General features: G+C 56.7%; 3 protein-coding genes across 3 annotated transcripts in view; 2 read left to right on the top strand and 1 right to left on the bottom strand.

Annotated features, from left to right (window-relative positions):
• Positions 1-573: 573 nt before the first annotated feature.
• Positions 574-12,049, top strand: LMNB2 (lamin B2). The gene is made up of 11 exons (XM_049789486.1): positions 574-828; positions 5,942-6,078; positions 6,910-7,066; positions 7,210-7,335; positions 8,572-8,742; positions 8,953-9,078; positions 9,155-9,375; positions 9,467-9,863; positions 10,152-10,271; positions 10,355-10,468; positions 10,634-12,049. The coding sequence occupies exons 1-11, from the start codon at positions 574-576 to the stop codon at positions 10,673-10,675; spliced, it is 1,866 nt and encodes a 621-aa protein (XP_049645443.1). The 3' UTR covers positions 10,676-12,049.
• Positions 12,050-13,081: 1,032 nt separating this feature from the next.
• TIMM13 (translocase of inner mitochondrial membrane 13) lies at positions 13,082-13,957 on the top strand. The gene is made up of 3 exons (XM_049789478.1): positions 13,082-13,259; positions 13,357-13,425; positions 13,514-13,957. Exons 1-3 carry the CDS (start codon positions 13,140-13,142, stop codon positions 13,610-13,612), a joined length of 288 nt encoding a protein of 95 aa, XP_049645435.1. The 5' UTR covers positions 13,082-13,139; the 3' UTR covers positions 13,613-13,957.
• Positions 13,958-14,146: 189 nt separating this feature from the next.
• TMPRSS9 (transmembrane serine protease 9) overlaps positions 14,147-25,806 on the bottom strand; it is a 27,281-nt gene continuing 15,621 nt past the window's right edge. The window contains exons 9-18 of the mRNA XM_049788250.1: positions 22,882-23,018; positions 21,827-22,145; positions 20,687-20,858; positions 20,171-20,442; positions 18,368-18,504; positions 16,775-17,135; positions 15,295-15,466; positions 14,657-14,922; positions 14,421-14,557; positions 14,147-14,308 (exon numbers count right to left, since the gene is read on the bottom strand). Of these exons, the coding sequence (XP_049644207.1) occupies positions 14,147-14,308; positions 14,421-14,557; positions 14,657-14,922; positions 15,295-15,466; positions 16,775-17,135; positions 18,368-18,504; positions 20,171-20,442; positions 20,687-20,858; positions 21,827-22,145; positions 22,882-23,018 (2,135 nt within the window). The remainder of the gene's footprint in view (positions 14,309-14,420; positions 14,558-14,656; positions 14,923-15,294; positions 15,467-16,774; positions 17,136-18,367; positions 18,505-20,170; positions 20,443-20,686; positions 20,859-21,826; positions 22,146-22,881; positions 23,019-25,806) is intronic.

Genomic DNA, 25,806 nt, shown 5'->3' with positions numbered 1-25,806 from the left:
ACTGTTGGCAGGCTCAGGGAACCATATGGGATGCTGAGGATCGAACCCAAGCAAAAAGTCCTACTTTCTGTGCTCAGGTCTCAAGGTGGTTGTTTTGTTTTGTTTTGTTTTGAGTCATAAGCGGTGGTGCTCTGGGGCTACTCCTAGCTCTGTGCTCAGGGATCTCTCCAGCTGACACTCAGGGAATCGTATGTAGTGCCTGGAATGGAACCCACAGGCCTGAGATATGTGTGTGTGTGTGTGTGTGTGTGTGTGTGTTGTGTTGTGTTGTGTGTGTGTGTGTGTATGTGTGTGTGCAGGCCTGAGATCCTGAGATCCTAAGGTGTGTGTGTGCGTGTCTGTGTGGCCTGAGACCCTAAGGCGCAGGCAACGCATCACCCCACAGCAGGGAAAGAGAACCTTAGGGAGCAAAAGCCGGACTACATTTCCCGGCATGCCCTGCCCCGCGGACTCCAACTCCCAGACGCCTCTGCGCGCGGGGCGGCGGACTCCACCTCCCGTCAGGCCTCGCGCGCGGGCGGCGCGGGGCGGGCCGAGGCGGCGGCGGCGCCATTTTACCGCGGCGCGGATTGAATGAGCCCCCCGGACAGCCGCCGCTCGGAGCCCAGCAGGCCGCGAGCCGCCGCCATGGCCACGCCGCTGCCCGGCCGCTCGGGGCCGGCCACGCCGCTGTCGCCCACGCGCCTGTCGCGGCTGCAGGAGAAGGAGGAGCTGCGCGAGCTCAACGATCGCCTGGCGCACTACATCGACCGCGTCCGCGCGCTCGAGCTGGAGAACGACCGGCTGCTCGTCAAGATCTCGGAGCGCGAGGAGGTGACCACGCGCGAGGTAGGTGTGCGCGTGCGCGCGAGCGCGCTCCCGGGAGTGCGCGTGCGCGCGGGCAGGTGGGCGGAGGGGGGACCGCAGGGGGGCCCGCGACCCCCCGCCGCCACTCCCTTTTGGAGGACCCCCTGCCTGCTCAACCTTAGCCTGCCCACTTCGGGTCCCCTGGGGCGTCCTAGGGAGGGCTCCTAGGGTGAAAGCAAGGGGCGTGGTCTGCACACCCAGGGCCCCCCCACGGGGGTCTCCGAGCAAGTGGGGCGCAGCAGCGAGTTTTCTGCTACCCACCCACCCCCGGTGTCGGGTCGGGCCTGGGGCTTGGGAGATCTTGATTGGAGGGGGCCTGGGGGACGTGTCTGGAAGCCCTGGTGAGGGGTACACGGTGCACATTGGTGTTTCAGGGGGAGAGGGGGAGAGGGGGAAAGTGTTCCCCCAAGGCCACTCTGCATCCTGGCGCCGCTGGAGATGCGAGAGAACTGGGCTCCCATCCAGGGAGCGCCAGATGTCTGGAGCACACACACACCCCCCACGCTGATCACTCGTGTTTGGAATTCTGGGGGCCGCCAGAGAGGGGAGAGGGGCAAGGGAAGAGAGAATCTCTGCTGCTGAGAATGGAGGGGGTCGTCCCTGGACTGGCTGTGGTCTCCGATGTCCCCTGGCACCTTGCAGCAGCCTTTGTTGGATCCTGCCAGTTGGGGCATGGGGTGGGGACGCCGGGTGAGGGGTGGATGGTATGTATGGGAACTGTCCCTGGATGTAAGCTTTGGGAAAGCTGAGGCCAGGGACACCCACTTAAATTGGGGCTTGAATCAGGGGGCAGGGGGAGTCTGAGGGATAACACAGCTGAGTTGGCACCCACAGGAGACCAACCTGGGTTCCATCCCCGGCATCCCATAGGATTCCCCCCAAGCCCACCAGGAGTGATTCCGAAGCATAGAGCTAGGAGTAACCCCTGAGCGTTGCTGGATGTATGTGAGTGTATATATAGGCTATGAATGTACCACAGTGCATGTACGAATGAGAATGTGATTGTGTGATTGTGAGCAAGAATGAATGTGATTGTGTGCTAGTATGAATGTATATGAGGGTGTGAGCAACTGTGTATGGATGTTTTTTTGTTTTCTTTTGTTTGGGGGGGGCACACTTGGCGGTGCTCAGGGGTCACTTCTGGTGAGCCTAGGGAATCATGGGACGCCAGGGATCAAACCTGGGTCGACCGCATGCAAGGCAAATCCCTAAGTGCTGTGCTCTGGCCTCTCCATGAGTATGTCGTTTGTGTATAAATTTGAGCGTGGTGTGTGAGTGTGTGATAGTATGAACATGTATATGAGAGTGACTGTGTGACTACATGTGATTCTGTGTGTCTTGTGTGAGTGTGGAGTGTGGGCATGGCAGGTCTGTCCCACTCAAGGTGCACTGGGTGTGTGCACAGTGGGGCTGCAGACTCCCTCTTCGAGGGGGGAGTGCCAGACTCCCGCCCTCTGAGGGCCCCCCCCGGGGGGGGGGCAGCTCTCGGTTAAAGCAGCTGCTCCCAGGACCTCCGTACTTGTTGCCTGGGAGGCCGCTGAGTTCTGCTGGAGTAACGCCAGTGAGGACCCCACCAATAGTCAAGGTCAAGAGCCACCCCTGACTATTTGAAGGGATCTGTTCACACAGTGAACCCCTGGCCCCATGCCCTCTTCCCTGCCCACACCGCTCTCTCTCATCAGGGCCTCTCATTGGGGCATTGGGGGCTCCCCGCCCAGGGGTACTGGAGCTGCTGGCTGAGGGGCTCCCTGTGTGTGTGTGTGGGGGGGGTGAGTCTCTCAGAGTGCCCTGCACAGTGTTTGCTGCTCACCTGGCCCACTGAGAGGGACTAGAAGGTTCTCATTGCTGTCCATCCCTACTTGGTATTTGGAGGCCTCCCCGGTGTCCGGGCCCTGGATGGTCATGGGGAGGGGCCCTTGAATGGCCTTTCCTTTTCCTTTTCTTGTTACCCTTAGCCATCATGGGAGAAGGTCAGGAGCCATAGCACAGAGGTTAAGGGGCTGCTCGCCTTTGAGTTTGGGTTATTGTGATTTTTTTTTTTTTGGATCATACCCCACGGTGCTCAGGGCTGACTACAGATTTCGTGCTCTGGATCGATCGTTCCTGACAGGGCTCGAGCACCCTATGAGGTTCTGGGGATTAAGCCTGGGGCCACCAAGTGCATGGCAAGTGCCTCCCCTGTGCTGCTCTCACCTGGCTGGCTGACCCTGGCACGCCACATGGTCGCTTGAGCACTGCCAGGAATGACTAGGAGTAAGCCCTGACCACCACTGATGTGGACTCCCTGACCCAATTCAAAGTAAAAATAAAAGCCTAAAAAATAATAAATAAAAGCCTGACAGCTAGTCAAGGGATTAAAGCATCTTTTGGGCATAGGCCTTGCCCTGGTTTGATCTCAGCACCCCTTGGGTCCCTGAGCCCCTCTAGGAATCAGCTCTGAGCGCTGCTGGGTGTAGTTTACACTAACAGCCCTCTCTCCCATCTAAAACCCCACACAAATCTACAAACGATTACCCTATTTTCTGGTGTATAAGACGACTTTCGAAACAAAAAAAGTTAACTGAAAATCGGGGGTCGTCTTATGCGCCGAGTATATCCCGAAAAATGTTTCAATATGCCGCTAAACGAAATTCGTCTGGATATTGCCACGAAGCGAATTTTCCAACTCGATCCTGCACCAATCACTGCAGGGCTGCTCGGACTGCCCTAATTCAGCCAATCCAAGCAGGCTTTTGATGCATGCAAATTAGACAATGTTCTGGACCCAAATCTACACGGTCAAAAGCCTGCTCAGATTGAACAGAGTCAGAGGGGAAGTCTATTACAGTAGGACCTTTGAACCTTTGCTTGTTGTGATTGGCTCACTGTGGTACATACAGTTGCAGCACAGGAACGTTCTGTCTGATACAGAGAATATACGCCTAAACCTATGTATTAACTGCAAAATTAGGGGGTCGTCTTATATGCCAGCAAATACAGTACTCATATTTGAGGGGTGTGCACACACCTGTTGGAATAATCTCACGGGGCCTAGAAAATAGTGAGGAAACTATTTTCCCCATAAGTGGGTGGGAGGCTAGTGTGGGGGCACAGCTGGGTAGAGGAGGATGTGTGAGGTTACAGATCACAGCCTGTTTCTCTGGAGAACTCTGGGGCCTTCATCAGCTTTCTCTCCTTTGAGGGAAGGAAGTGACCAGCTGTTCCCACAGGGCCTCTATTCATACTTCCATCCAGGGCCCCCAGCCTTTCCCTCAGGGCCTCTGTCCACAGTGCTCAGCGGGCTGTATGAATGCCAGAGATCAGGCCTGGGTTGTCCATGTGCTAGGCCTTCCTTCTGTCTTATCCCTCCTGCCCCTATGGGTTTGCAGTTTTTCTTGTGCTGGTTGTCCGGGCACGCCCAGGGCTGGTGGTAGGGCAGTGCCCTCCAAGGGGGAATCCAGGGCCTCCCACCCCAAAGGCATGTACTCTGGGGCCCTCTCCCTCACCCTTTTTTGTTTTTTGACTTTTATTGTTTTGGGCCACACCCAGCAGTGCTCAGGTCGTGCTTCTGGCAGAATTTGAGGTGATAATGGGGTTTGAACCCATATCAGCTGTGTGACCCTTGCACAGTCTTGTCTCTCCAGCCTCTTTTTTGGTTTTTGGGGGAGCTACATTAACAGTGCTAGGGGATAATTTACAGGCAATATCAGACCAAACGGAGTTTGGCCGTGAGTGTGGACTAACTCTTTGGATCCGCTTGTTTTTTGGTTTTGTTTTTTGGGCTCACTCGGAGATGCTCGAGGGACACTATGCGATGCCAGGAATTGAATCCAAGTTGGTGCGTACAAGGCCAGTGCCTTCCCCACTGGACTATCACTCTGGCCTCTTGGACCTGCCTTTTATTGAGACAGGAGTGGAAAGCAAAATAGTTTTTTTTGAGGGGGCATACCCAGCAGAGCTCTGTGTTCAGAAATCGCCCCTAGCAGGCTCAGGGGACCATATGGGATGCCAGGGATCAAACCTGTGTCTATCCTGGGTTGGCTGCATGCAAAAAATCCCCTACCGATGTTTTCTTGAGGGATTCTGGAATCAGTGAGTCTCATCAAATGAAGCAGGGACTGAGAGGTCAGACCTCAGGGTTCAGGTACTATTTTCCTACAGAAGTCCCAACTCTGGTTCTATCCCAGCACTCGTAAGTTACCCCCAGCCCTGCCAGGAGTGAGCTCTGCTGAGCCTTGCCCACTATTTTGTTATTTATTATTATTTTTTTTTTTTTTGGTATTGCAGAAGCAAGGCTTGGGCCAGGAAAGATAGTTTACTTTTTATTTATTTATTTATTTATTTATTTATTTATTTATTTATTTATTTATTTATTTATTTTGGTTTTGGGGCCACATTCTGTGATGCTCAGGGGTTTACTCCTGGCTATGTGCTCAGAAATTGCTCCTGGCTCGGGGGACCATATGGGATGCTGGGGATCGAACCTCGGTCCTAGGTTAGCCGCTTGCAAGGCCCTACTGCTGCACCACCACTCTGGCCCCAGGAAAGATGGCTTAAATACCATTGGCTTTGCCCTTGGATCTTCTTTCTATGGAATCCTGTACTTTCAGGGATGGTTCCAATAAAAAAAATTACTTTCACTATGTTTGGTTTTGGAGCCCCATCCAGCTGGTATTCAGGGCATATGACTGTGCTCAGGGGTACGACTTGCAGATCAAAATTTTGGTTCAGGGACTCAACCTGGGTTGGGTGCAGGCAAGACTGGCCTCAGAATTAAAGATCCTCAGACTTTTGTTCTATTTCAGGGTCTTACCCGGTGGTGCTCGGGGTTTCTCCTGGCAGGCTCTGGGTACCATATGGGGTGTTGGGGATTGAACCAGTGTTGGTCACATGCAAGGCCAATGCTCTCCCTGATGTACTCTTGCTCTAGCCTAGAAATTCCTTCTTCCTGGGCCTTTGGCTCCTCCCTGTCTGTGGGGTCTCCCAGATCTTTGGGGGCTCCGAATATCTGAGATGCCCATGTGTACCAGGAGGGGATGCTCCAAAAATTGTGTTCCCGGCCCACAACACCTTGAGCAGCCCTGTCACGCCGTGTCCCCTGCTGTCCCATGCCCAGGTGAGCGGCATCAAGAGTCTGTACGAGGCGGAGCTGGCAGATGCCCGCCGGGTGCTGGACGAGACGGCCCGGGAGCGTGCCCGGCTGCAGATTGACGTGGGCAAGCTGAGAGCCGAGCTGGATGAGGCCAGCAAAAAGTAAGGGGCGGCCCCGCATGAGCCCCCCAGCTACTGCATGCAGCAAAGTGCCTGTCCCACATCCCTGCCCCCCCTGCTCCAGCCCCGGGGACTCTACATCTCGTCTTCCCTGCTGAGTCGGGCCATTTCTAGAATGTTCCATGGCTGGAGCCCTGGTGTGGCCCTTGTTCTGCCAGCTGGCCCCTGCAGGCCTGTGACCCTCCCTCAGTCTTGGCAGGACAGCCAGACTTTGGGGGTGCTGGGGGGGCCTGAGCTCTGCCTCCCAGATGGGTGCTGAGTGTATCTTAGTGATGACCCAGGGGATACCAGATGATGTTGGGGAGATGGGGGCAGGGGTGCTGCTCTTTGTGCCCAGGACACCCCCCTAGAATGGCCCAGCTCTGCTGTCAGCTCTTTTGCGGGGAGGGTGGTACTCCCCACTTCAGTTTATTTTGAGGGGCCACACCTGGCAGTGCCAGACAGGGCTGACTCCTGACTTGGCACTTAGGGATCACGCCTGGCAGTGCTTGGGGAACTATATGGGGTGCTGGAGATCGAATCTGGGTTGGCTGCTGGCAAAGCAAGGGCTCTCTGCTGTGCTTTTGCTCTGGTGGGGTGGTTCTCCCCAATATGTATGTGTGGGTTGTGTGTAACCTGCTCGGTCTAGGGGTTGAGGGAGCTCCCCCCACCCTGGAGCCTGCGAGCTGGGCTGATCCCTCGTAAATATTTCAGGCCTGGAGCCGACTTCCCAGCGCTCAAGTTCTCAGCGGAGGGGGCCCTACTTCTGATGTGTCTTTGCCAAGTGGGACTGTGGGAGGGGGCGCCCACTTATCCCGAACCTCTGCCTTTCAGCTCCAAGAAGCGGGAGGGTGAACTGACGGTGGCGCAGGGCCGCGTGAAAGACCTGGAGACCCTGTTTCACCGCAGCGAGGCCGAGCTGGCCGCTGCACTCAGCGACAAGCGCAGCCTGGAGAGCGAAGTGGCTGAGCTGCGAGCTCAGCTGGCCAAGGTGGGTGGTTTTGGGGTGGGGCGCAGGCTAAGTGGACTTGTTGTGGACTGGGTAGGTGGGCATGAGATAAGTGGGCGGGCGCGACCGGGCACCCCAGCCCTGATTGCGGGTTTCAGCTGTCACGGTCTGCTCTGCTTCCTCAGGCGGAGGACGGCCACGCCGTGGCTAAGCAGCAGCTGGAGAAGGAGACGCTGATGCGCGTGGACCTGGAGAACCGCTGCCAGAGCCTGCAGGAGGAGCTGGACTTCCGCCGCAGCGTCTTCGAGGAGGCCAGTGGGGGCCGGAATGGGGTGGGATAGGCACATCTGGGTCTGAGCTCCTGGAGGAAACCCTTTCTGTCTGTCTCTTCCCTTTCTTGGGGACTCCTTAGAGCCTAGATTTGGGGAGTCCGGGACAGTTTTCATCTGTGACATCCTGGAGCCTCTTTGTGGCTCTCAGAATGCGGCCCCAGACAGTCCAGCCACAGAGTCAGTCACGTCACTGCACAGTCACATCCAGTGGTGCTCAGGGCACCATATGGGATGCTAGGGACTGAACCCTGGTTGCCCTTGTGCAGGGTCCTACCTGGTTTGGAACAACCTCCTTTTTCCATTCACAGCCCCAGCTTCAATCTCCATGGCTGGCTGTCCCTGCTCAGCCCTTCCACCCCGACCCATTTTCAGCCTCTGGCCCAGGCTCTGGGCGTGGCTGTGGGGCAGCATTATGCCCTCAGGGTTCGGAATGCAACTAGTGCTTGGTAACCCAGTGCTCAGCAACCCTGGGGCGGGCATGCTGCTAAGGAGTGGCTTCCTGCTGCCTTCAAGGGGCTGGGGCATCAAGGTGGCCTGGATGGAGACCACAAAGAGCACAGAGAGTCTGTCTGCCCCTGTGAGGGAACCCGAAATCCTAAACAAGCTCGTGAGGGACCCCAAAACTAGGAGGAAATCTCAATATGTGAGGGACCCCAGACCTATGAAACACCCTGTTTTCATGAGGGACCCCTGCTATCTGATTCATGAGGGAACCCAGATCTATTGATGGACTTAGCACTAGGAGGGACCCTAGTGGACCCCTGAAGAACCCATCACCTACACAGAGGCTCTCCGAAGAAACTGGGGCCATGGTAGTGGAGTAAGAGGGCCAGTTAAGGGAAACCCCAGCCCATCTCTGGAAAGAGCCTGCAGATACCTTGGAGGGGGTGAGACTTCATTTAGATCCCAGCAGGACTCCCGAAGAGCTATGGGACCCCTTCTGGGACCACCTCTCAGCCAGGGTGTGGGTACACAGTGAAGGTCAGGATGGAATTCGATGGGGTTTGGTGGCCACAGTCCATGGTGGAGGGAATCCCTGTGTCCACTTTGGTGACAGCGAGCTTACTCACAGTGCCTCACAGGTCTGTACTCGGGTGCCCCCAGAGCTGACTGCACAGTGAAGGGCCCAGCTTCACACCCGGGTCTGTGCTGCCCCTCCCCTTGTGTGTCCCCCATACCCTCCTGCTCACGGGGCTCGTGGTTTGTGTCCTCCAGGAGGTGCGAGAGACACGTCGGCGTCATGAGCGGCGCATGGTGGAGGTGGACAGCAGCCGGCAGCAGGAGTATGACTTCAAGGTGGCGCAGGCCCTGGAGGAGTTGCGGGGCCAGCACGAGGAGCAAGTGAGGCTGTACCGGCAGGAGCTGGAGCAGACCTACCAGGCCAAGGTGCTGCTGGCACCCCATTGCCCTGCCCTATCTGCCCTGCCACCCTCTTGTTGGTCTGGCCCCGCCTTCTGACCACCCTCCTGCCTGGCCCCGCCCCAGCCACTTTGCCCTCTAACCCTGCAGAACCCTCCCCCTACCGTGGCCCCGCCCTTCTCAGCTCTGCCTCCACTTGACCCTCTGGTGGCTCCTCTCTGCCATGTGTCCCCCCAGCTGGAACAAGCCAAGCTGAGTTCCGACCAGAACGACAAGGCGGCCAGCGCGGCCCGAGAGGAGCTGAAGGAAGCGCGTATGCGGCTCGAGTCGCTCGGCTACCAGCTCTCCAGCGTGCAGAAGCAGGTGATCTCCGCTGCCTGGGTTGGGGGGGCCCTGGACCAGGGGGATAGTCCCATAACCCTGCTGCGCCTCCTGCCAGGCTAGTGCCTTTGAGGAGCGGATCCGTGAGCTGGAGGCGGCCATGGCTAGCGAGCGAGACAAGTTCCGGAAAATGCTGGACGCCAAGGAGCTGGAGATGATGGAGATGCGCGACATGATGCAGAAGCAGCTAGCTGAGTACCAGGAGCTGCTGGACGTGAAGCTGGCCTTGGACATGGAGATCAATGCTTACCGCAAGCTCCTGGAGGGCGAGGAGGAGAGGTGGGCAAGCACGGGAGCAGGGCCCTCGGCTGGGCGCCCTGCCAGTCTGGACCCATCAATCACCCCCAACGACCCCCTGTCCCACCCGCAGGCTGAAACTGTCCCCGAGCCCGTCGTCGCGGGTCACCATCTCGCGAGCCACCTCCAGCAGCAGTGGCTCGGTGGCCACAGGGCGCGGGGGCCGGGGCAAACGGAAGCGGCTGGAAGTGGAGACTGAGACTGCGGTGGGTTCCGGAGGCCCCAGTTTGACCACCAGCAGCAGCAGCGCCAGCCACACCAGCTTTCAGGTGGCCCAGCAGGCCTCGGCGACTGGCAGCATCAGCATCGATGAGCTCGACTTGGATGGCCGCTTTGTGCGGCTCAAGAACAGCTCGGATCAGGACCAATCGCTGGGCAACTGGAGGATCCGGCGGCAGGGGGCAGCAGGCGAGGAGATCGCCTACAAGTTCACCCCCAAGTACGTCCTGCGGGCCGGCCAGACCGTCACGGTGAGTCGGGGACGGGTGGCGGCCTACCAGAGTTCAGACCCAGCTTTGTCAGCTTGACTCCCATGCTCACATCAGCAACTTGCCAAGTGCCTGTGCTGCCCCATTGGGTGTCCAGGTGCCTTGCAAGGACCCCATACCTCAGCTGCCGTGGGTTGGTGAGAGGTCTGGTGGTCATGACTGTTACCTGAGCCTTTTGGGGGGTTCTCGATCCCTACCTGGTTTGCCGCTGTGGGCCACACACTCCTCCTGCAGCTGGGATTGACAGGGTGCTCCTTCTGTGTTCCCCAGGTTTGGGCAGCTGGTGCGGGGGTGACCCACAGCCCCCCGTCCACTTTGGTGTGGAAGAGCCAGAACAGCTGGGGTACAGGCGAGAGCTTCCGGACTGTCCTGGTCAATGCTGACGGGGAGGTGTGTGATGGGGCAGCTGTGGGGAGCGGGAGGATCAGGAAAGCCTGACCCTGGGCAGCTCCGTGACTTGTGTCCCCACACAGGAAGTGGCCCTGCGCACAGTGAAGCAGAGTTCAGCAGTGATGCCCGAGGCTGAGAACGGGGAGGAAGAAGAGGAGGGAGCCGAGTTTGGGGAGGAGGACCTCTTCCACCAGCAGGTAGAGGCTAGGCGCTGCCCTGGGGCGCACCCCGCTCACCCGCCATGCTAGCTGTGGATGGGGCAGACATCAGATCCGATCTCTGGGGTGGAGCAGGCCAAGGGCAGGATGGTGCTGTCTGCTGCCTGCCTAACTCCTTACTGCCCTCTTTTTCCTTTCTTGCAGGGGGACCCCAGGACCACCTCTCGAGGCTGCCGTGTGATGTAAACTGGCGCCCCTGCGCCCAGCCTCCAGAGCCGCCCACGACTGTTTCTCTACCGTTGGCGCCTCTGGACCCCGATTCATTTCTAGAGAATTTTTAAGCAAACTGCCAGATGTGGGGGTGGGTCTCTGGATCATTCTTCCTGGGCGGATTCCTGCACCCTGCATCCATCACCACGGCCGAGATTCGCTCTCTGGTGTCTGGTGCCCTGTTTTGTGAGAGGCTTGACACCTGAAGCTAAAAGGGGACGGTGGGTAGTGATGGGTGGGATGGGGGCAGCTCCAAGGCCCTGAGATGGACAGAGCAAACAAGCGAGGGTTAGGGTCCTTAGTAGCTTCTTTTTTAAGCTTTTTAAAAACCAAACTCAAATCCAGGTTCTCCAGAGCCGGGGGCGTTCACAGTGGGGGGGGGGGCACACCTCACCCCATTGCATTTTGGTGGCTCAGCCTACTGGAGTCAGAAACAAGGTTTCAGACCCCTTGGGAATTCCTGGCCTTGTCCGTGGTATCTGGGTACCCTGAGACAAACTTCCATGTCTCTTTCCACCTTCTAGAAGTTTCAGCAAGGACAGGGCACCGGGTCTGGCACAGGATGGACATGTGAGAGTTGCCCAGAAGCACTGCGCCATGGCACCCCCATATCTCCCACAGCAGTGGCTACCTCCAGGGAGGAAAGAAAAGCCTGGCTGTTGGGGAGCACAGCACTCCCTGTTTTCCCACCGTGCCTTGCATCGGGGCCCAGAACCTGCCTCTCCAAGCGCCCCAAATTCACACAGCTCAGTGTCACCGTGGCTGGATATCCAGGGGGGTGCCCCCTCTCCCACACCCCCATGTTAGCTCACCGTTTACACCCCTCCCCACCGAGATACACAGAAGTTATTTTTTTAACGGATATTTATTTTTTTACATGGGTCAGTACAGAGATGGGTGGGGGCCCACTTTGGGGTACCCCATGCTGACTCCCACACAGTCTCCCCAGGGGGCTGTGTTGGTGGGTCAGACTGACCCCCCACTTCCAATGGCAAACTCACTTCAGAAAGTGCAGCTTGAGTCTTAGCTATGCTATTACTGAGCCAGGTGGCAGCAGCCAGCACCGTCCTGGTGGTCCTAGTGGGACACCCCACACATACAATGTCTCCCTCTCCTGGTTTGGTTTTTGGTTTTGATGAGGGTCAAAGGCTCATCCCAGGCAGGAAGGGGCCAATGGCGATGAAACAAAATGCTGCATTTCAAACCTTTCACACTCCAGTGCTGGGCCCTTGGTGATCTGATATTCCCAGATGCAGGGGCTGCTGTAACCCCCATCCTACAGAGGGGAAAGTCACCAAAGCAAGGTCTAGAGGTGCAAACAAGCATCTGAGAGGCTTTTTGGGGCGCTGAGAGCAGAAGAGAGTAGAGCCTCTTTGCAGTTTAAGCTTCCAGGGGGTTCGTTCCCCTTCTGCCCTGCCTAGTGCGACAGGTTACCAGGGGAGCCAGGGAGCAGATGTGGTGATTCAATACCTGGACTCCTAACAGGTCTTAGCCTCCGTTTGTGTTGGGGGGTGGGGTGGGATATCAAAGTTCTTAGAATTGGGGTGAGGACTTGCTGAAATAGGGTTGCACGCCAGGCCCTGGCCGTGGAGAGGGCAGGCCCCACTGCCCAGGGGCACACACAGGTGCTCCAGGAAGATGCCACCTTGCTCCTTCCTCAGGTGGGTCTGGGTGGTCTGTGGGTTCCGTGAGCTACTTTGGGGAGCAGAAGCTGGGCTGGGAGCCCTGCTGGGCAGTCATGTAATCATGAATTTGGAAAACAAAGGGGGGGGACACAGCTGGAACTGGGTACACCCAGCTTTAAGGTCAAGGCGCCACCACCTGAGTGGCCTAGGGATGTATCCTGAGGGGTGGGGGCCACCCCTAGGGTCTCCAAGGATTTCGCCCACCTAGCCGTAATCATGTGTGCGTTAGCATGTCCCTGTAGGCGTTAGCCCCTCTGCCCCACTTCACTGAAGTCGCGGGGAAGAGACGTCTGTGCGAGGTGGTTGGCGCGGACGCCAGGTGCCCACCTGCCGCGGGTTTTGCATGCCAAATGTATTGTTTTCTTTCCTCCAATGATTTGTAATATGCAGTTTATGACTGGAATCCTTTTTTGTACAAGATACCAATAAAAATTTGGGTTTTAAGATCTGCCTCGGTGTACCTTGGGAGCTGGAGCACTCCCCCGCCCCAGCTGAGTCCCGCCCTTGACCCTCCCCTGACCTAGACCTCTAGGGCCAATAACTGCGACCTTCCAAGCTCACCTGGGCCACGTGGTCCGTCCCGGAAGCGCGTCGCGCTCAGATCCCGCCCCCCTAGGTAAAGTCGGGCGGAAGTGCCCTGTCGCGCGTCCTGCTGGGAGTTGTAGTCCGGCGCCTGTCTCAGTGCTCACCAGGGCTGCTTCCCGGCGTGCTTTGCGCGGCGCGCGCGGCCTGGGCCCGGTTGACTTTGCGGAGCCATGGAGAGCAGTTTCGGCTCGGACTTCGGGAGCTCGGGCAGCGGCAAGCTGGACCCGGGCGTCATCATGGAGCAGGTGAAGGTGCAGATCGCCGTGGCCAACGCGCAGGAGCTGCTCCAGGTGCGGGGCGGGGCCGGGCCGCGCGCGGGGGGCGGCGGGGGGTCTGCGGGGCCGCGCAAGGCGCACGGCTCAAGGTTCGCGTGTGTCGCCCGCACAGAGAATGACCGACAAGTGCTTCCGCAAGTGCATCGGGAAGCCCGGGGGCTCCCTGGACAACTCGGAGCAGGTGAGGACACCGGGAGGCCGGGCGGGGTCAGGTGGAGTGGGGTCGCCCCCTCGCTGACCCGCGCGCCCCACACACACCCTTTCCTCAGAAATGCATCGCCATGTGCATGGACCGCTACATGGACGCCTGGAACACCGTGTCCCGCGCTTACAACGCGCGGCTGCAGCGAGAACGAGCCAACATGTGACCCCCGTCGACGGCCGGTGGTCGTGCGCGAGGCGGCTGGGACAGTTGGGATTTTGCCGCCCGCCCCTCTTCTGCCCCCCAAACGCACCCACCCCGCAGCAGCCGGGGTTTCGAGCTGGGGCTGTGGGGAGGATTCCAGAACTTTCCAAAGGGGTGATCTCTGATATGCCCAGGCCAAGTGCAAGCAAGCCCTGGGGCCCAGAATGTTCCTTTGGAGCTGGAGCATGAATGGGGGGGGGGGTTTATGTCGAATACCCTCCCACTCCAGAGTTTTGGGGTTGAGCCAATAAATGGTGGAGGTGGGGCGTCAGGCCGAGACCCCCTGACCCACCCATGCCATGCCAAATGCCCGTCTTCCGTCACCCCACCAGCCTCTACCCCTTTGATGTGGAGGTGCCGAGCCAGCAAGCCAGACCAGGGGGGTTCTTTATTGCAACCAACAGTCCACCTGCATCCTGTGATACCCCGCGACTGGATCCCCAACTATCCGGACAAAAGCATCCCCCCTGCCGCCGCTTTCTCTTGGACAGTTCATTCACTCCTGTATGTTCTGCCCGATCCAGCCTCTCACTGCTGTCACCCGAGTGTAGACGCCTGGAAAATGGGGCCGACCACAGCCATAACCCCAGCTGGTCACCCCAGTTAGCACCCACCGGCCGGTCGACTCCCTGCAGGCCAAGGGTCCCCCGGCATCGCCCTGAAGGTGGGTGGGGAAGAAAAACACAACCCTTAGGCCCTGAGCACACCCGGTGGCAACCCCCAAACGTGACACACTCACCAGCAACCCACTATGGGAACGGGGGTCTCACCGAGCAGCTGTCCACACCACCTTGCGGGAAGCCGGCACACAGCATCCGACTGCTGATCTGCACCGGGTAGAAGCGGCGACATGTATGCTCGCTCAGGACCCGCACGGCCGCCTTCTGCAGCTGCCGCACCATCGAGCCTGCGGGTAACATGACGGCGGGGACTGGGACGCGCGCCCCGTGGGGGATTCTAGGGAATAGAGAGGTGCAGGGGGCCCCTGGCGCCAGTCCACACCTACCTCCCTCGCGCAGGGACCCCCAGCCGGTGATGACACAACGTGCGCCGTCGGGGATACGGGGCGAGGGCGCAGGCAGGCAGATGGGCCGCACCAGGCGGCTGGCACGCACCGGCCCTGCCAGCTCCAGCAGTGCCACGTCGTAGTCGAGTGTGTAAGGGTTGTAAAAGGGGTGTTTGAACAAGCGTGCCACGCGCTCTAGCTGTTCGTCGGCACCACCCAGGCTCGACGTCCCCAGCACGGCCGCCCACTGCTTGGGGTCTCCGTAGCTGCCAAGATACCAAGACGTGGGCATGGGGTCAGCCCGCTTTCCACGGGGTGTGATGTGTCTAGAAGGGAGGTCTCTGCAGAGACGTGACCCCCGTGCACCCATCACCCCATGTCCTCAGTGGCCACAGGGTGCAACCTAGGCATCTCCAGACCCTCTAGGTACCCACTTTTTGGAAGGCTGAGCTGATGCCAGGCTTCCACCCTGGACTTGGCCCAAGGGTGATCCTTAGGGAATGTTCTGGAGCTGTGGGGTTTGCTCCAACACACACACACACACACACACACACACAACAGGGTCCCCCGAGACACACACACACACATACACACAACGGGGTCTTCCTAGGCAGTGTGCAGGCCCAGGGTGGACTCACACGTCGAAGCAGTGTGCAGCTGACAGCAGCCACCGGTCGGCCACCAGCACGGCCCCGCAGCGGTGCTCCCGGCGTCGCAGCCGAAGGCTCGCCTGCCACGGCCAGTCCCCGAGGCCCGCCGCGCTGCCGCCTACGATGCGGGTGTACGCCCCCGCTGGTGCCACGCCACAGCCTGTGAGAGCAGGGTGACCCAAAGCGTGTCTGTGCTCAGATCTCAGTCATGGTGCCATTCCACCCTATCCGAAGTCCCACACCCCAGAGCCTTTGCACATGCATATATGCCCTGTTTGGTTGCTTCTTACGATGCCTGTTGGGGGCAGGGGTGGCTGTCAACTTCACTCAGTATCAAGTGTGGGGTCAGGGTGCTTCAAGGATTCATTCCCATGTAGAAACCCTGACCCTCTGCTACTAACTATGGGTTCTGCCTTTCTTGAATCCCCTGCACCCCTGGGATACTGATTAGCAAGTGTGTTCCTAGTCCCCTTGTCACTCAGGACTCCTGAATCCCCATCCCACGACCACCCTCACCCCCAGGGCTGCATGAGCAGAGGGGCTCAGCTCTGAGACTATCTCTGAGGTGCCTATCCCCGCCTCACCTGCAGGCTGCTGGCCCCCTCATCCTACTCCAGCAAGAAACATTTGGGAACTGTGGTTCTAGGGGAGCCCTGATATCCTGCCTCCTCCCTAACCTGGCGCCCCACGTGGCCCCGGGTCTGGCTGTCCTACCCAGTTATGGGCCCAACCTCTTATGAGTGGGAAGTCTCAGGGGTATCACTGTTAAGATAGATTGTGAGGATCCAGAACCCTGAGTTCCTTCTGTCAGATGGGCTGTGGGTGAGCCCTTCAAAACACTAGATGTGTGGGGGTCGGGCTGCCAGGGCTGGGGTGGGACTGGCAGCTCCAGCTCCCAGATTGCTGCTTTTGGTTTCTTTGCAGATGGGGGGGTGTTAGATGAAACAGTGGGGGGACCCTGCTCAAAGGGTTGAGCACAGCCCGAATTCACCCCAACTCTGTGGTGTTCCCTGAGTATCCCTAAGGCCCCCTAGATGTGGTTTAAGAGAAATGGGGTTACCCAAACGTGGGTGTGGGGAGCATTAGTGCTCCGTGATGTATCCAACAAGGGGTCAGGACCAGACAGGTGCCCACAGGGGTCATGGGGTGCAGCCCCCTCCATGGTCAGGCCCAAGGCCTGAGGGCCCCCAGTGGGCAGCCTTGGGGCTGGAGAAAAGCTTGTGATCCATTTATAGTTTTTTTTGTGTGGGGAGCCACACCCGGCACTGCTCAGGGCTCTGTGCTCAGGTGTCATCCCTGATGGATCTCAGGGGACACTGGGGTGACCAAGATCTAATGTGGGTGGCCATGTGCAAGAACAGCCACCCTCCCTGCTGCACTGTCTCTCCAGCCCTGTGTGTGGCTTTACCATCCAGTGTTGAGCCAAGGGGAACAGCAACACCCCAATCACTCCCTCCAACCCCCATACCTGGCAGCAGGGAGCTCAGGGTGGTCATCGGGGCAAGGGGGAGCAGCGTGGGTGCCCACGAGGCTGGCTCTGGGCTGGTGCTTGTCCTGTGGGCAGCTGAGCTGGTGGTCAGGGCCACAGCAGTGCTGGCTGGGCTCCCTGGGGTTGGGATGCCAGCCGAGGTGGTCAGGGGGATGCCAGGGGGTGGCGTAGGGGGGCGGCGGGGTGATATGGTGTCCAGGATCCAGCCCTTCAGCCTGGTCACCCGAGTATACACCCCTGGCTTCCTGGCCTGAGCGCAGCCGATCCCCCAGCTCACGATTCCCGCCAGGTAGAAGACACCAGGGGTCTCCTCACAGGCGAGGGGCCCCCCAGAATCGCCCTAGGAAAGAAGCAGGGTGGAGGGCTAGCAGCAGGGGCAGGATCTCTGCTGTCACATTGAGCCCCAAGCAGTCAGCACATCATGTGGGGAGTTCTTTCGTCTCTTTCCAGAACCTGCAGAACCCCATCTCCTTGAATTCACCCACAGTAGGGAGGGTGGCAGATTGCAGGTGTGTTCCCTGAAGTGTTTCTGCTTCCACCTGGCCTTGCTTGGCAGAAGCTTTGCTTGTTTTTTGGAGGGAGTCACACCTGATGATGCTCAGAGCTGACTCTGCACTCAAGGATCCTGGTGGAGACTGGGAGGAACTGATTGAGGGCGCTGGGGATCAAATCCAGGTTGGCCATGTATGAAGCAAACACCCTCCCTGCTGTCCTATCACTCTGGCCCAAAGGCCCCTGCCTGTACACAACTGATCTGACTCAACTCCAGCATCTCATAAGGCCCCCCCCAAGCCTTACCAAGAGTGATTATTCCATCAGTGCAGACCCCCAAAGTCAACCCTGAGCACCACCAGGTGAAGCCCCAAAAGGAGGAAGAGGAGAGAGAAGAGAAAGGGAGAAAGAGAGGAAGGGAGAGGGGGAGAGAGAGAGACAGAAGGAGCCAGGCACAGTGGGAGGGCATTTGCCTGTGGGTAGCCGACCTCAGTTCGATCCCTGGCATCCCATAGAGTCCCCTGAGCCTGCCAGAAGTAGTTCCCGAGTGCAGAGCCAGGAGGAACCCCTGAACACTGCCTTAAAAACAAAATCAAAAGTGGAGAAGAGCCAGAAAGATGGTATGGAGGTAAGGCGTTTGCCTTGCATGCAGAAGGACAGTGGTCCAAATCTTGGCATCCCATATGGTCCCGAGACTGCCGGGAATAATCCCTGAGCACCGCCAAGTGTGATCCAAACAAAACAAAACAAAACAAAATATTTTGGAGCCGAAGAGATAGCATGGAGGTAAAGCATTTGCCTTGCATGCAGAAGGTCAGTGGTTTGAATCCCGGCATCCCATATGGTCCCCCGAGCCTGCCAGGAGCAATTTCTGAGCATAGAGCCAGGAATAATTCCTGAGCGCTGCTGGGTGTGACCCCAAAACCAAAAAAAAAAAAAAGTGGAGAAGAGCATGTGAGGGGTGGAAGGGGAGGAGGAGGAGGAAAGAGGAAGGTTGGGTTGGGGATGGTCTCCCAGGATTCTATTGCAGCCTTTGAGGAGCAGGGGGTGAGGTGGGAGGATCCTCCGGTCCTGGCTCACCTGGCAGGAGTCAACTCTGCCCTCCAGGAAGCCTGCGCAGAGCATCCTGTCGGTGAGCGAGAAGTTGTAGAGGGCGCTGCAGGCCTTCTGGTCAATGATGCCCACAGAGGCTTTCTGTAGCACGTCAGGCTTGGTGGCTGCAGGAAAGGGGCCCCTCATTCCTCAGCCGCAGCCTGTGCCCTGGCCATCAGCTCTGACCACAGCCCCAAGAGCGATCCTCAGGACTCGGTAGTCAGAGCTCAAACTCTCCTAGGACCACAGTCCTGACCCATCGAGGCAGCTGCCTCCATTTAGAGCATCCCAAACAGCAGCAAGTTCTGGAGTCTCCCAGCTTTTTCTCTCACAGACCCCAAATCTGGAGACCCAGCTCCAAGGGTGGGGGCTGGCTAGAGTGTGACTTTGCAGGCAACAACCCCAGGTTTCAGTGGCCCCCAAAATTGGAAAAGAAAATAAGTCTGAGAAGGATTGTCTCGGTATCTTTTCCTGTCTGGGGACAGGTGTGTCAATACAACTTTATTTATTTATTAGGGGCAGAGAGATAGCACAGCTGGTAGGGCATTTGCCTTGCATGCACTTGACCCAGGTTTGGTCCCCAGCATCCTATATGGTCCCCCTAATCCAACAGGAACAATTTCTGAGCACAGAGCCAGGAAGAACCCCTGAGTGCTGCCAAGTGTGGCCCAAACACCAATAAATAAATAAATAAATAAATAAATAAATAAATAAATAAATAAATAAATAAAAAGAAAGAAAGAAAGAAAAGTTAAGGGGCTACATCTGGGTTTGCCACTAAAACTTTATTTAGGGGGGCTAGAACAATAGCACAGTGGGGTAATGTGCTTGCCTTGCATAAGGACAACCTGGGTTTGCTTCCCAACACCCTATAGGGTCCCCTGAGCATTTTCCAGGAGTAATTCCTGATGCAGAGTCAGGAGCAAGCCCTGAGCATCACCAGGTATGCCCCCCCTCAAAAAAAAAAAACAACAGAAAGCAAGGAAGAAAAGAAAGGGGAAGGAAGGAAGGAAGGAAGGAAGGAAGGAAGGAAGGAAGGAAGGAAGGAAGGAAGGAAGGAAGGAAGGAAGGAAGGAAGGAAGGAAGGAAGGAAGGAAGGAAGGAAGAAGATGCTTTATTTAGACAGACCATGGGCTAGGTTTTGAACCTCTAAGAAAAAAGGAAGCGGGGACCTGGAGAGATAGCACAGCGGCGTTTGCCTTGCAAGCAGCCAATCCAGGACCAAAGGTGGTTGGTTCGAATCCCAGTGTTTCATATGGTCCCCCGTGCCTGCCAGGAGCTATTTCTGAGCAGACAGCCAGGAGTGACCCCTGAGCACTGCCAGGTGTGGCCCCAAAACCAAAAAAAAAGAAAAAAAAAAAGAAAAGAAAAGAAAGAAGGAAGGAGGGGCCGGGGGGTGGTGCTAGAGGTAAGGTGCCTGCCTTGCCTGCGCTAGCCTTGGACAGACCGCGGCTCGAAGAAAAGAAAGAAGGGGAAGGAAGGAAGGAAGGAAGGAAGGAAGGAAGGAAGGAAGGAAGGAAGGAAGGAAGGAAGGAAGGAAGGAAGGAAGGAAGGAAGGGAGGGAGGGAGGGAGGGAGGGAGGGAGGGAGGGAGGGAGGGAGGGAAGGAAGGAAGGAAAGGAAGGAAGGAAAGGAGGGAAGGAGGGAAAGAGGGAAAGAGGGAAGGAAGGAAATGCTTCATTTAGACAGAACCAAGGATCAGGTTTCGAACCCCTAAGGCCTTGAGGAGCAGAGATAGGGGGCCTCTAGGGAAAACTCCATGAGCACATCCCAGCCCAGGCCCTGAACTCACCATTTCCCTCCTGCAGGTTCCCCCAGCCTGAGATCATGCACTTCCGGCCCACCGGAAACTTCTGGATGGCCAGGGGCAGGCAGACAGGCTGCACGAACTTGTTGAAGACCAGAGGCCGGGTCAGCTCCAACACGGCCACATCGAAGTCCAGGATGGCCGGGTTGTACTGGGGGTGCAGCACCACCCTCCTGAGCCCCAACTTCACCGGGCTGCCCCCGATGCCCGCCAGCGATGCAGTGCCCAGGTGAGCCCGCACCTGCTCCACTTTGGTACTGTAGAGAAAAAGGGTCTCAGATACCAACCAGGAGAAGCTGGGGGACCAGGGCACAGAGAGGATGGGTGTCCCAAAGGTTCTCCCCCCAAGTGGAGCCTGCAACCCCCAAAGCATAGTCTCCCCAACTGTCCTTCCTGTCCACCCTTTATCATTTGCTATTGGATATCCAGGCTGGAGGAGGGTGCTGAGGGAATCTGGGGGTGGAGGGGGCTCCCCCTTGGGCCAGCCATGCCGGGTCTTACTGGTTGAAGCAGTGAGCAGCCGACAGCAGCCAGCGGTCCCCCACTATGGTTGCCCCACAGAAATGCCGGGTCCCCTCCTTCAGGCTGGCCTGCCAGGGCACGTCCCCCGAGGCAGCTGCCAGACCCCCCACAATGCGGGAGGGCTTCTCCAAGGCCGGCCTGGCCCCACACTCTGGAGGAGAGGGCACAGGAGAGGTCTCTGAGTTTAGGGTCTCTGAGTGAGATAGGCAGGCAGTGAAAAAACGGCCTCCACGTCCCCCCTGAGTAATGGAGCCTGAGGGGCGGGCACAAAATAGTGATGGGGAGAGGGGACACCAAGCTGGCACTGAGGTGTTTCTTTTTCCTCTCTTTTGTTTTGGGGCTAGACCCTTCAATGCCCAGGGCTCACTCCTCACTCTGTGCTCGGGAATTAGAGCTGGCAGTGCTCAGAAGAGCCCATGGGTGTCAGGGATTGAACCCCACTCAGCCACATGCAAGACAGGTGTCTTCCCCACTGTACCATCTCACTGGCCCTGGAGATATCCCTTGGGCACAGTTTCAGACTATTGAGGGTGAAAAGAACTTTCAGCAGGCCAGAGAGAAAGCACGGAGGGCGTTTGCCTTGCATGCAGTTGATCCCAGTTTGGTCTCCAGCATCCTAAAGTTTTTCCCTAAGTCCCGCTGGGAGTGATTCCTGAGTGCAGAGCCAGGAGTGATTCCTGAGCACTGCCAGGTGTACCCCATCCATAATACCAGGGTAAAGGTGGGGGTGGGGAAAAAAGGTGAAAAAAAAATGAAGGTTCTCAGGCAGGAAAATTGACCCAGCAATGCTTAGAGATCACTCCTGACAGTGCAAGGCAAATGCCCTCCCTGCTGTACTATGGCTGCAGTCTTCTCTAGCTTCCTGTAGGTCCTTCTAGATTTCTGATCCCTCGTCCCCCCATTCCCCCCCCCAGGACTGCTAGATGATGGTTGTACCCTAGAGCTGCAGGATGGCTTGTGTACAGTGACCTATGTTGGACAGACATCACTAATCAACTACCCATCTCTGTCCTAGGGACGAAGCCAGAACTGGCCAATCTGAGCTTGAATGGAGTATATATCTGTCTGGTGGGGAGGGAGGTCAGAAACACCCACTTAGGCCTGTTTCCCCTCCAATACCTGGTGGCTTGGCAGCTGTAGCCGAATCCAGAGGCGCAGAGCTGGGAGCTGGTGGGGGCTGGCTGGGGGTGTCCATCCCTGGAGCTTCGGGGCTGGTGGGCCAGGGAGGGCTGGGCGTGGTGAGTACAGGGGCAACCGTGGGGGCTGGAGGCTTGCTGGCTGTGGCCATGGCCTCCAGGATCCAGTCCCGCAGCCGTGTCACTCGGGCATAAACCCCTGGGCGCCGCGCTTCAGCACACCCGATGCCCCAGCTCACAATGCCAGCCAGAAAGAAGCGGCCAGAGGGCTCCTCACAGACCAGTGGGCCTCCCGAGTCACCCTGTGGGACAGAGGCACATCCCCTGGGGTGTGGTCGGGGCTCCTTGGCCACTGCTCTGAGCCCTAGAAGGATCCCTTAACCTTCTGTCTAGGTACAAGTGAGACGCATTGCAAGAGTGTGGTCCTTGCTGGCCCTGGTCAACTCAGTCAGTTGAGATGTTTAAAACCCAAACCTTATGGTTCAAGCCATAGCACAGCCAACCTGGGTGTAATGCCAGGCAACCCCCCTGGTCCTCTGAGCCCCACCAGGAGTAATTCTGAGTGCAGAGCCAGGAGTAACCCCTGAGCACCACCAGGTGTGGGCCAAAAAATAAACAATAAATACGAACATGATAAACAGGGGCCCAGGAGATACCATGGAGGTAAGGTGTTTTGCCTTTCATGTAGAAGGTCAGTGGTTTTGAATCCCAGCATCCCATATGGTCCCCTGAGCCCTGCCAGGAGCGATTTCTGAGTTTAGAAGCTAGGAGTAACCCAGAGTGCTGCCAGGTGTGACCCCCCCCACAAAAAACAAACAAAACCATGATAAACAATATTTCCTCCCTCCCATAATCCTAATAGATCTTTTATGATCTCACCCCTTGCTTAGGTCATAATCTAGCTGCCTGATGCCAGCGACTAGTCAGCTCACTGGCAGCCAGGAGAGGCGATACCAACTTTAAAAAGACCCCCAGAGAACCAGCCCCATGCTAAGAAGAGGGCCCCTCCATCCCTTCTGGGACATAATTGGAGCTCACCTGGCAGGAGTCCACCTTGCCGTCTAGGTAACCTGACAGACATCCTATCAGTGAGGCGTGTGACCAATACAGGCTGGCACACAGTGCCTGGTCCAGAAGCTCCACCGTGGCTTTCTGCAGTGTCTCGGGCTTGACCACTGGACAGGAAGAGGAGCACAGTGACATGAGCATCTCAGGGGCCCCAGAAAGCTGCCCCAAGCTGCCCCTCCTCCCTGAACCGCCATGTCTCCATAGGGAGCAGAACTGCCACTGTCACAGCCACACTTGGAAGGAGAGAAGCCAGGAGGAGCCAGCAGGATGGTGTAGTGGGCAGGGCATGGTTCTTGCACGTGGCTGACTAGGGTTGATTCCTGGCACCCTGTAGGGTCCCTTGAGCCTTATCAGGAGTGAACTCTGAGCACGAAGCCAGGAGTCAGGCCCCTGAGCATCTCCGGGTATGGCCCCAAAAACAAAAATATGCTTTAGGACTGCAGAGATAGTATAGAGGTAGGGTGTTTGCCTTGTATACAGGATGGTGGTTCAAATCCCAGCATCTCATATGGTCCCCCGAGCCTGCCAGGAGCAAATTCTGAGCATGAGCCAGGAGTAACTCCTGAGCACTGCGGGTGTGACCAACAAAACAAAACAAAACAAAAAACACAAACGAAAATATGCTTTAAAGGGGGCCGGAGTGGTAGCGCGAGCAGTAAGGACATCTGCCATGCATGCACTAGCCTAGGACGAACCACAGTTTTATCCCCCAGCATCCCATATGGTCCCCCAAGCCAGGAGCAATTTTTTTTTTTTTTTTTGGTTTTTGGGTCACACCCAGCAGCACTCAGGGGTTACTCCTGGCTCTACACTCAGATATCACTTCTGGCAGGCTCATTTGGGGGACCATATGGGATGCCGGGATTGGAACCACCGACCTTCTGCATGCAAGGCAAACTCTTTACCTCCATGCTATCTCTCTGGCCCCCAGGAGCAATTTCTGAGCACAGAGCCAGGAGTAACCTCTGAGTGTCACCAGGTGTGGCCCAAAAACAAACAAACAAAATGCTGGGGCAGGAGAGATAGCATGGAGGCAAGGCATTGCCTTGCATGCAGAAGGTCGGTGGTTCAAATCCCAGCATCCCATATGATCCCCAAGCCTGAGCATAGATCCAGGAGGAACCCCTGAGAGCTACTGGGTCTGACTCAAAAAACAAACAAAAATGTGTTAGGGGGGGCCGGGCGGTGGCGCTGGAGGTAAGGTGCCTGCCCTTGCCTGCGCTAGCCTAGGACGGACCAACGGTTTCGATCCCCTGGCATCCCATATGGTCCCCCCAAGAAGCCAGGAGCAACTTCTGAGCGCATAGCCAGGAGTAAACCCCTGAGCGTCACAGGGTGTGGCCCAAAAACCAAAAAAAAAAAAAAAATGTGTTTAGGGACTGGAGAGATAGAACAGCAGGGGCGGCGCTAAGCCTTGCACTCAGCCAACCTGGGTTCAATACCAGCATTTCTTAGGGTTTCCTGAGTGCAGAGCCCAGAATCAGCCCCCAAGCACTGCCAGGTGTGTCCCAAAAAGGGCTGGGGTCAATGAGCCAAGAATAATCACCCCACAATCATGCCCATGCCCCAACCTGCTACACACACCCCCAATCTCCCCTTTCCAGGCTCTGCTATTTCTGGTCTTGCACCACAAGGATCTTTTCTCATCTCCACAGCTTCTCCAACCTGGCTCTGTCCCCAGGGCCTTTGTACGTGCTGACATAGTATGTAGGAGGCTAGTCTTTGCTCCTTTCCCAAGTCACTCAGCCATATGGTGGCAGAGACTCAGGGCCTCACACACACAGTAAATCAATCCATCTTCCTTCCTTCCTTCCTTCCTTCCGTCCTTCCTTCGTTCCTTCCTTCCTTCCTTCTTTCTTTTTTTTTTTTTTTTTTTTTTTTTTTTTTGTAAGTTTTTTGGGTCACACCCGGCAGTCTTCAGGGGTTACTCCTGGCTTCATGCTCAGAAAATTGCCCCCTGGCAGGCACGGGGGACCATATGGGACGCTGGGATTCGAACTGATGACCTCCTGCATGAAAGGCAAACACCCTTACCTCCATGCTATCTCTCCAGCCCCTCTTTCTTTCTGTTTTTGTTTTTTCGGCCACACCCGGCGGTGCTCATGGGTTACTCCTGGCTGTCTGCTCAGAAATAGCTCCTGGCAGGTATGGGACACCGGGATTCGAACCAACCACCTTTGGTCCTGGATAGGCTGCTTGCAAGGCAAACACCGCTGTGCTATCTCTCTGGGCCTTTCTTTCTTCTTTCTTTCTTTCTTTCTTTCTTTCTTTCTTTCTTTCTTCTTTCTTTCTTTTCTTTCTTTCTTTCTTTCTTTCTTTCTTTCTTTCTTTCTTTCTTTCTTTCTTTATTTCTTTCTTTCTTTTCTTGTCTTTTCTTTCTTTCTTTCTTTCTTTCTTTCTTTCTTTCTTTTTCTTTCTTTCTTTCTCTCTCTCTCTCTCTCTCTCTCTCTCTTTCTTTCTCTTTCTTTCTATCTTTCTTTCTTTCTTTTCTTTCTTTCTTCTTCTTTCTTTTTCTTTGGGGGGAACACACCTGACAGTGCTCAGTACTGACTCCTGGCTCTGCACTCAGGGATCACTTCTAGAATACTCAGGAGAGCATCTAGGATGCTGGAGATCAAAATCGGGTCAATTATGCAAGGCAAGTGCCCTATTCACTATGCTAAAACTTGGGGTCACTGGGGGACAAATTGGGGAGGTTTGGGTCACACTTGCAGCATTCAGTGGTTCCTCAGGCTCTACACTCAAAAATCACTCCTGGCAGGCTGGGGGGACTAGTTGGGATGCTGGGGATCGAACCTGGGTCGGTCATGTGTAAAACAAAAGCTCTACTCGCTGTTCTATTGCTCCAGCCCGGGGAGTGGGGGACACAATTTTTACTTTTACCAGAAAAATAAT

Source organism: Suncus etruscus, chromosome 15 (genome assembly GCF_024139225.1).
Source record: "Suncus etruscus isolate mSunEtr1 chromosome 15, mSunEtr1.pri.cur, whole genome shotgun sequence".
Classification (NCBI taxonomy): domain Eukaryota; kingdom Metazoa; phylum Chordata; class Mammalia; order Eulipotyphla; family Soricidae; genus Suncus; species Suncus etruscus.
Note: the sequence above shows the minus strand (reverse complement) of the source record. Positions and strands in the feature narration are given on the sequence as shown.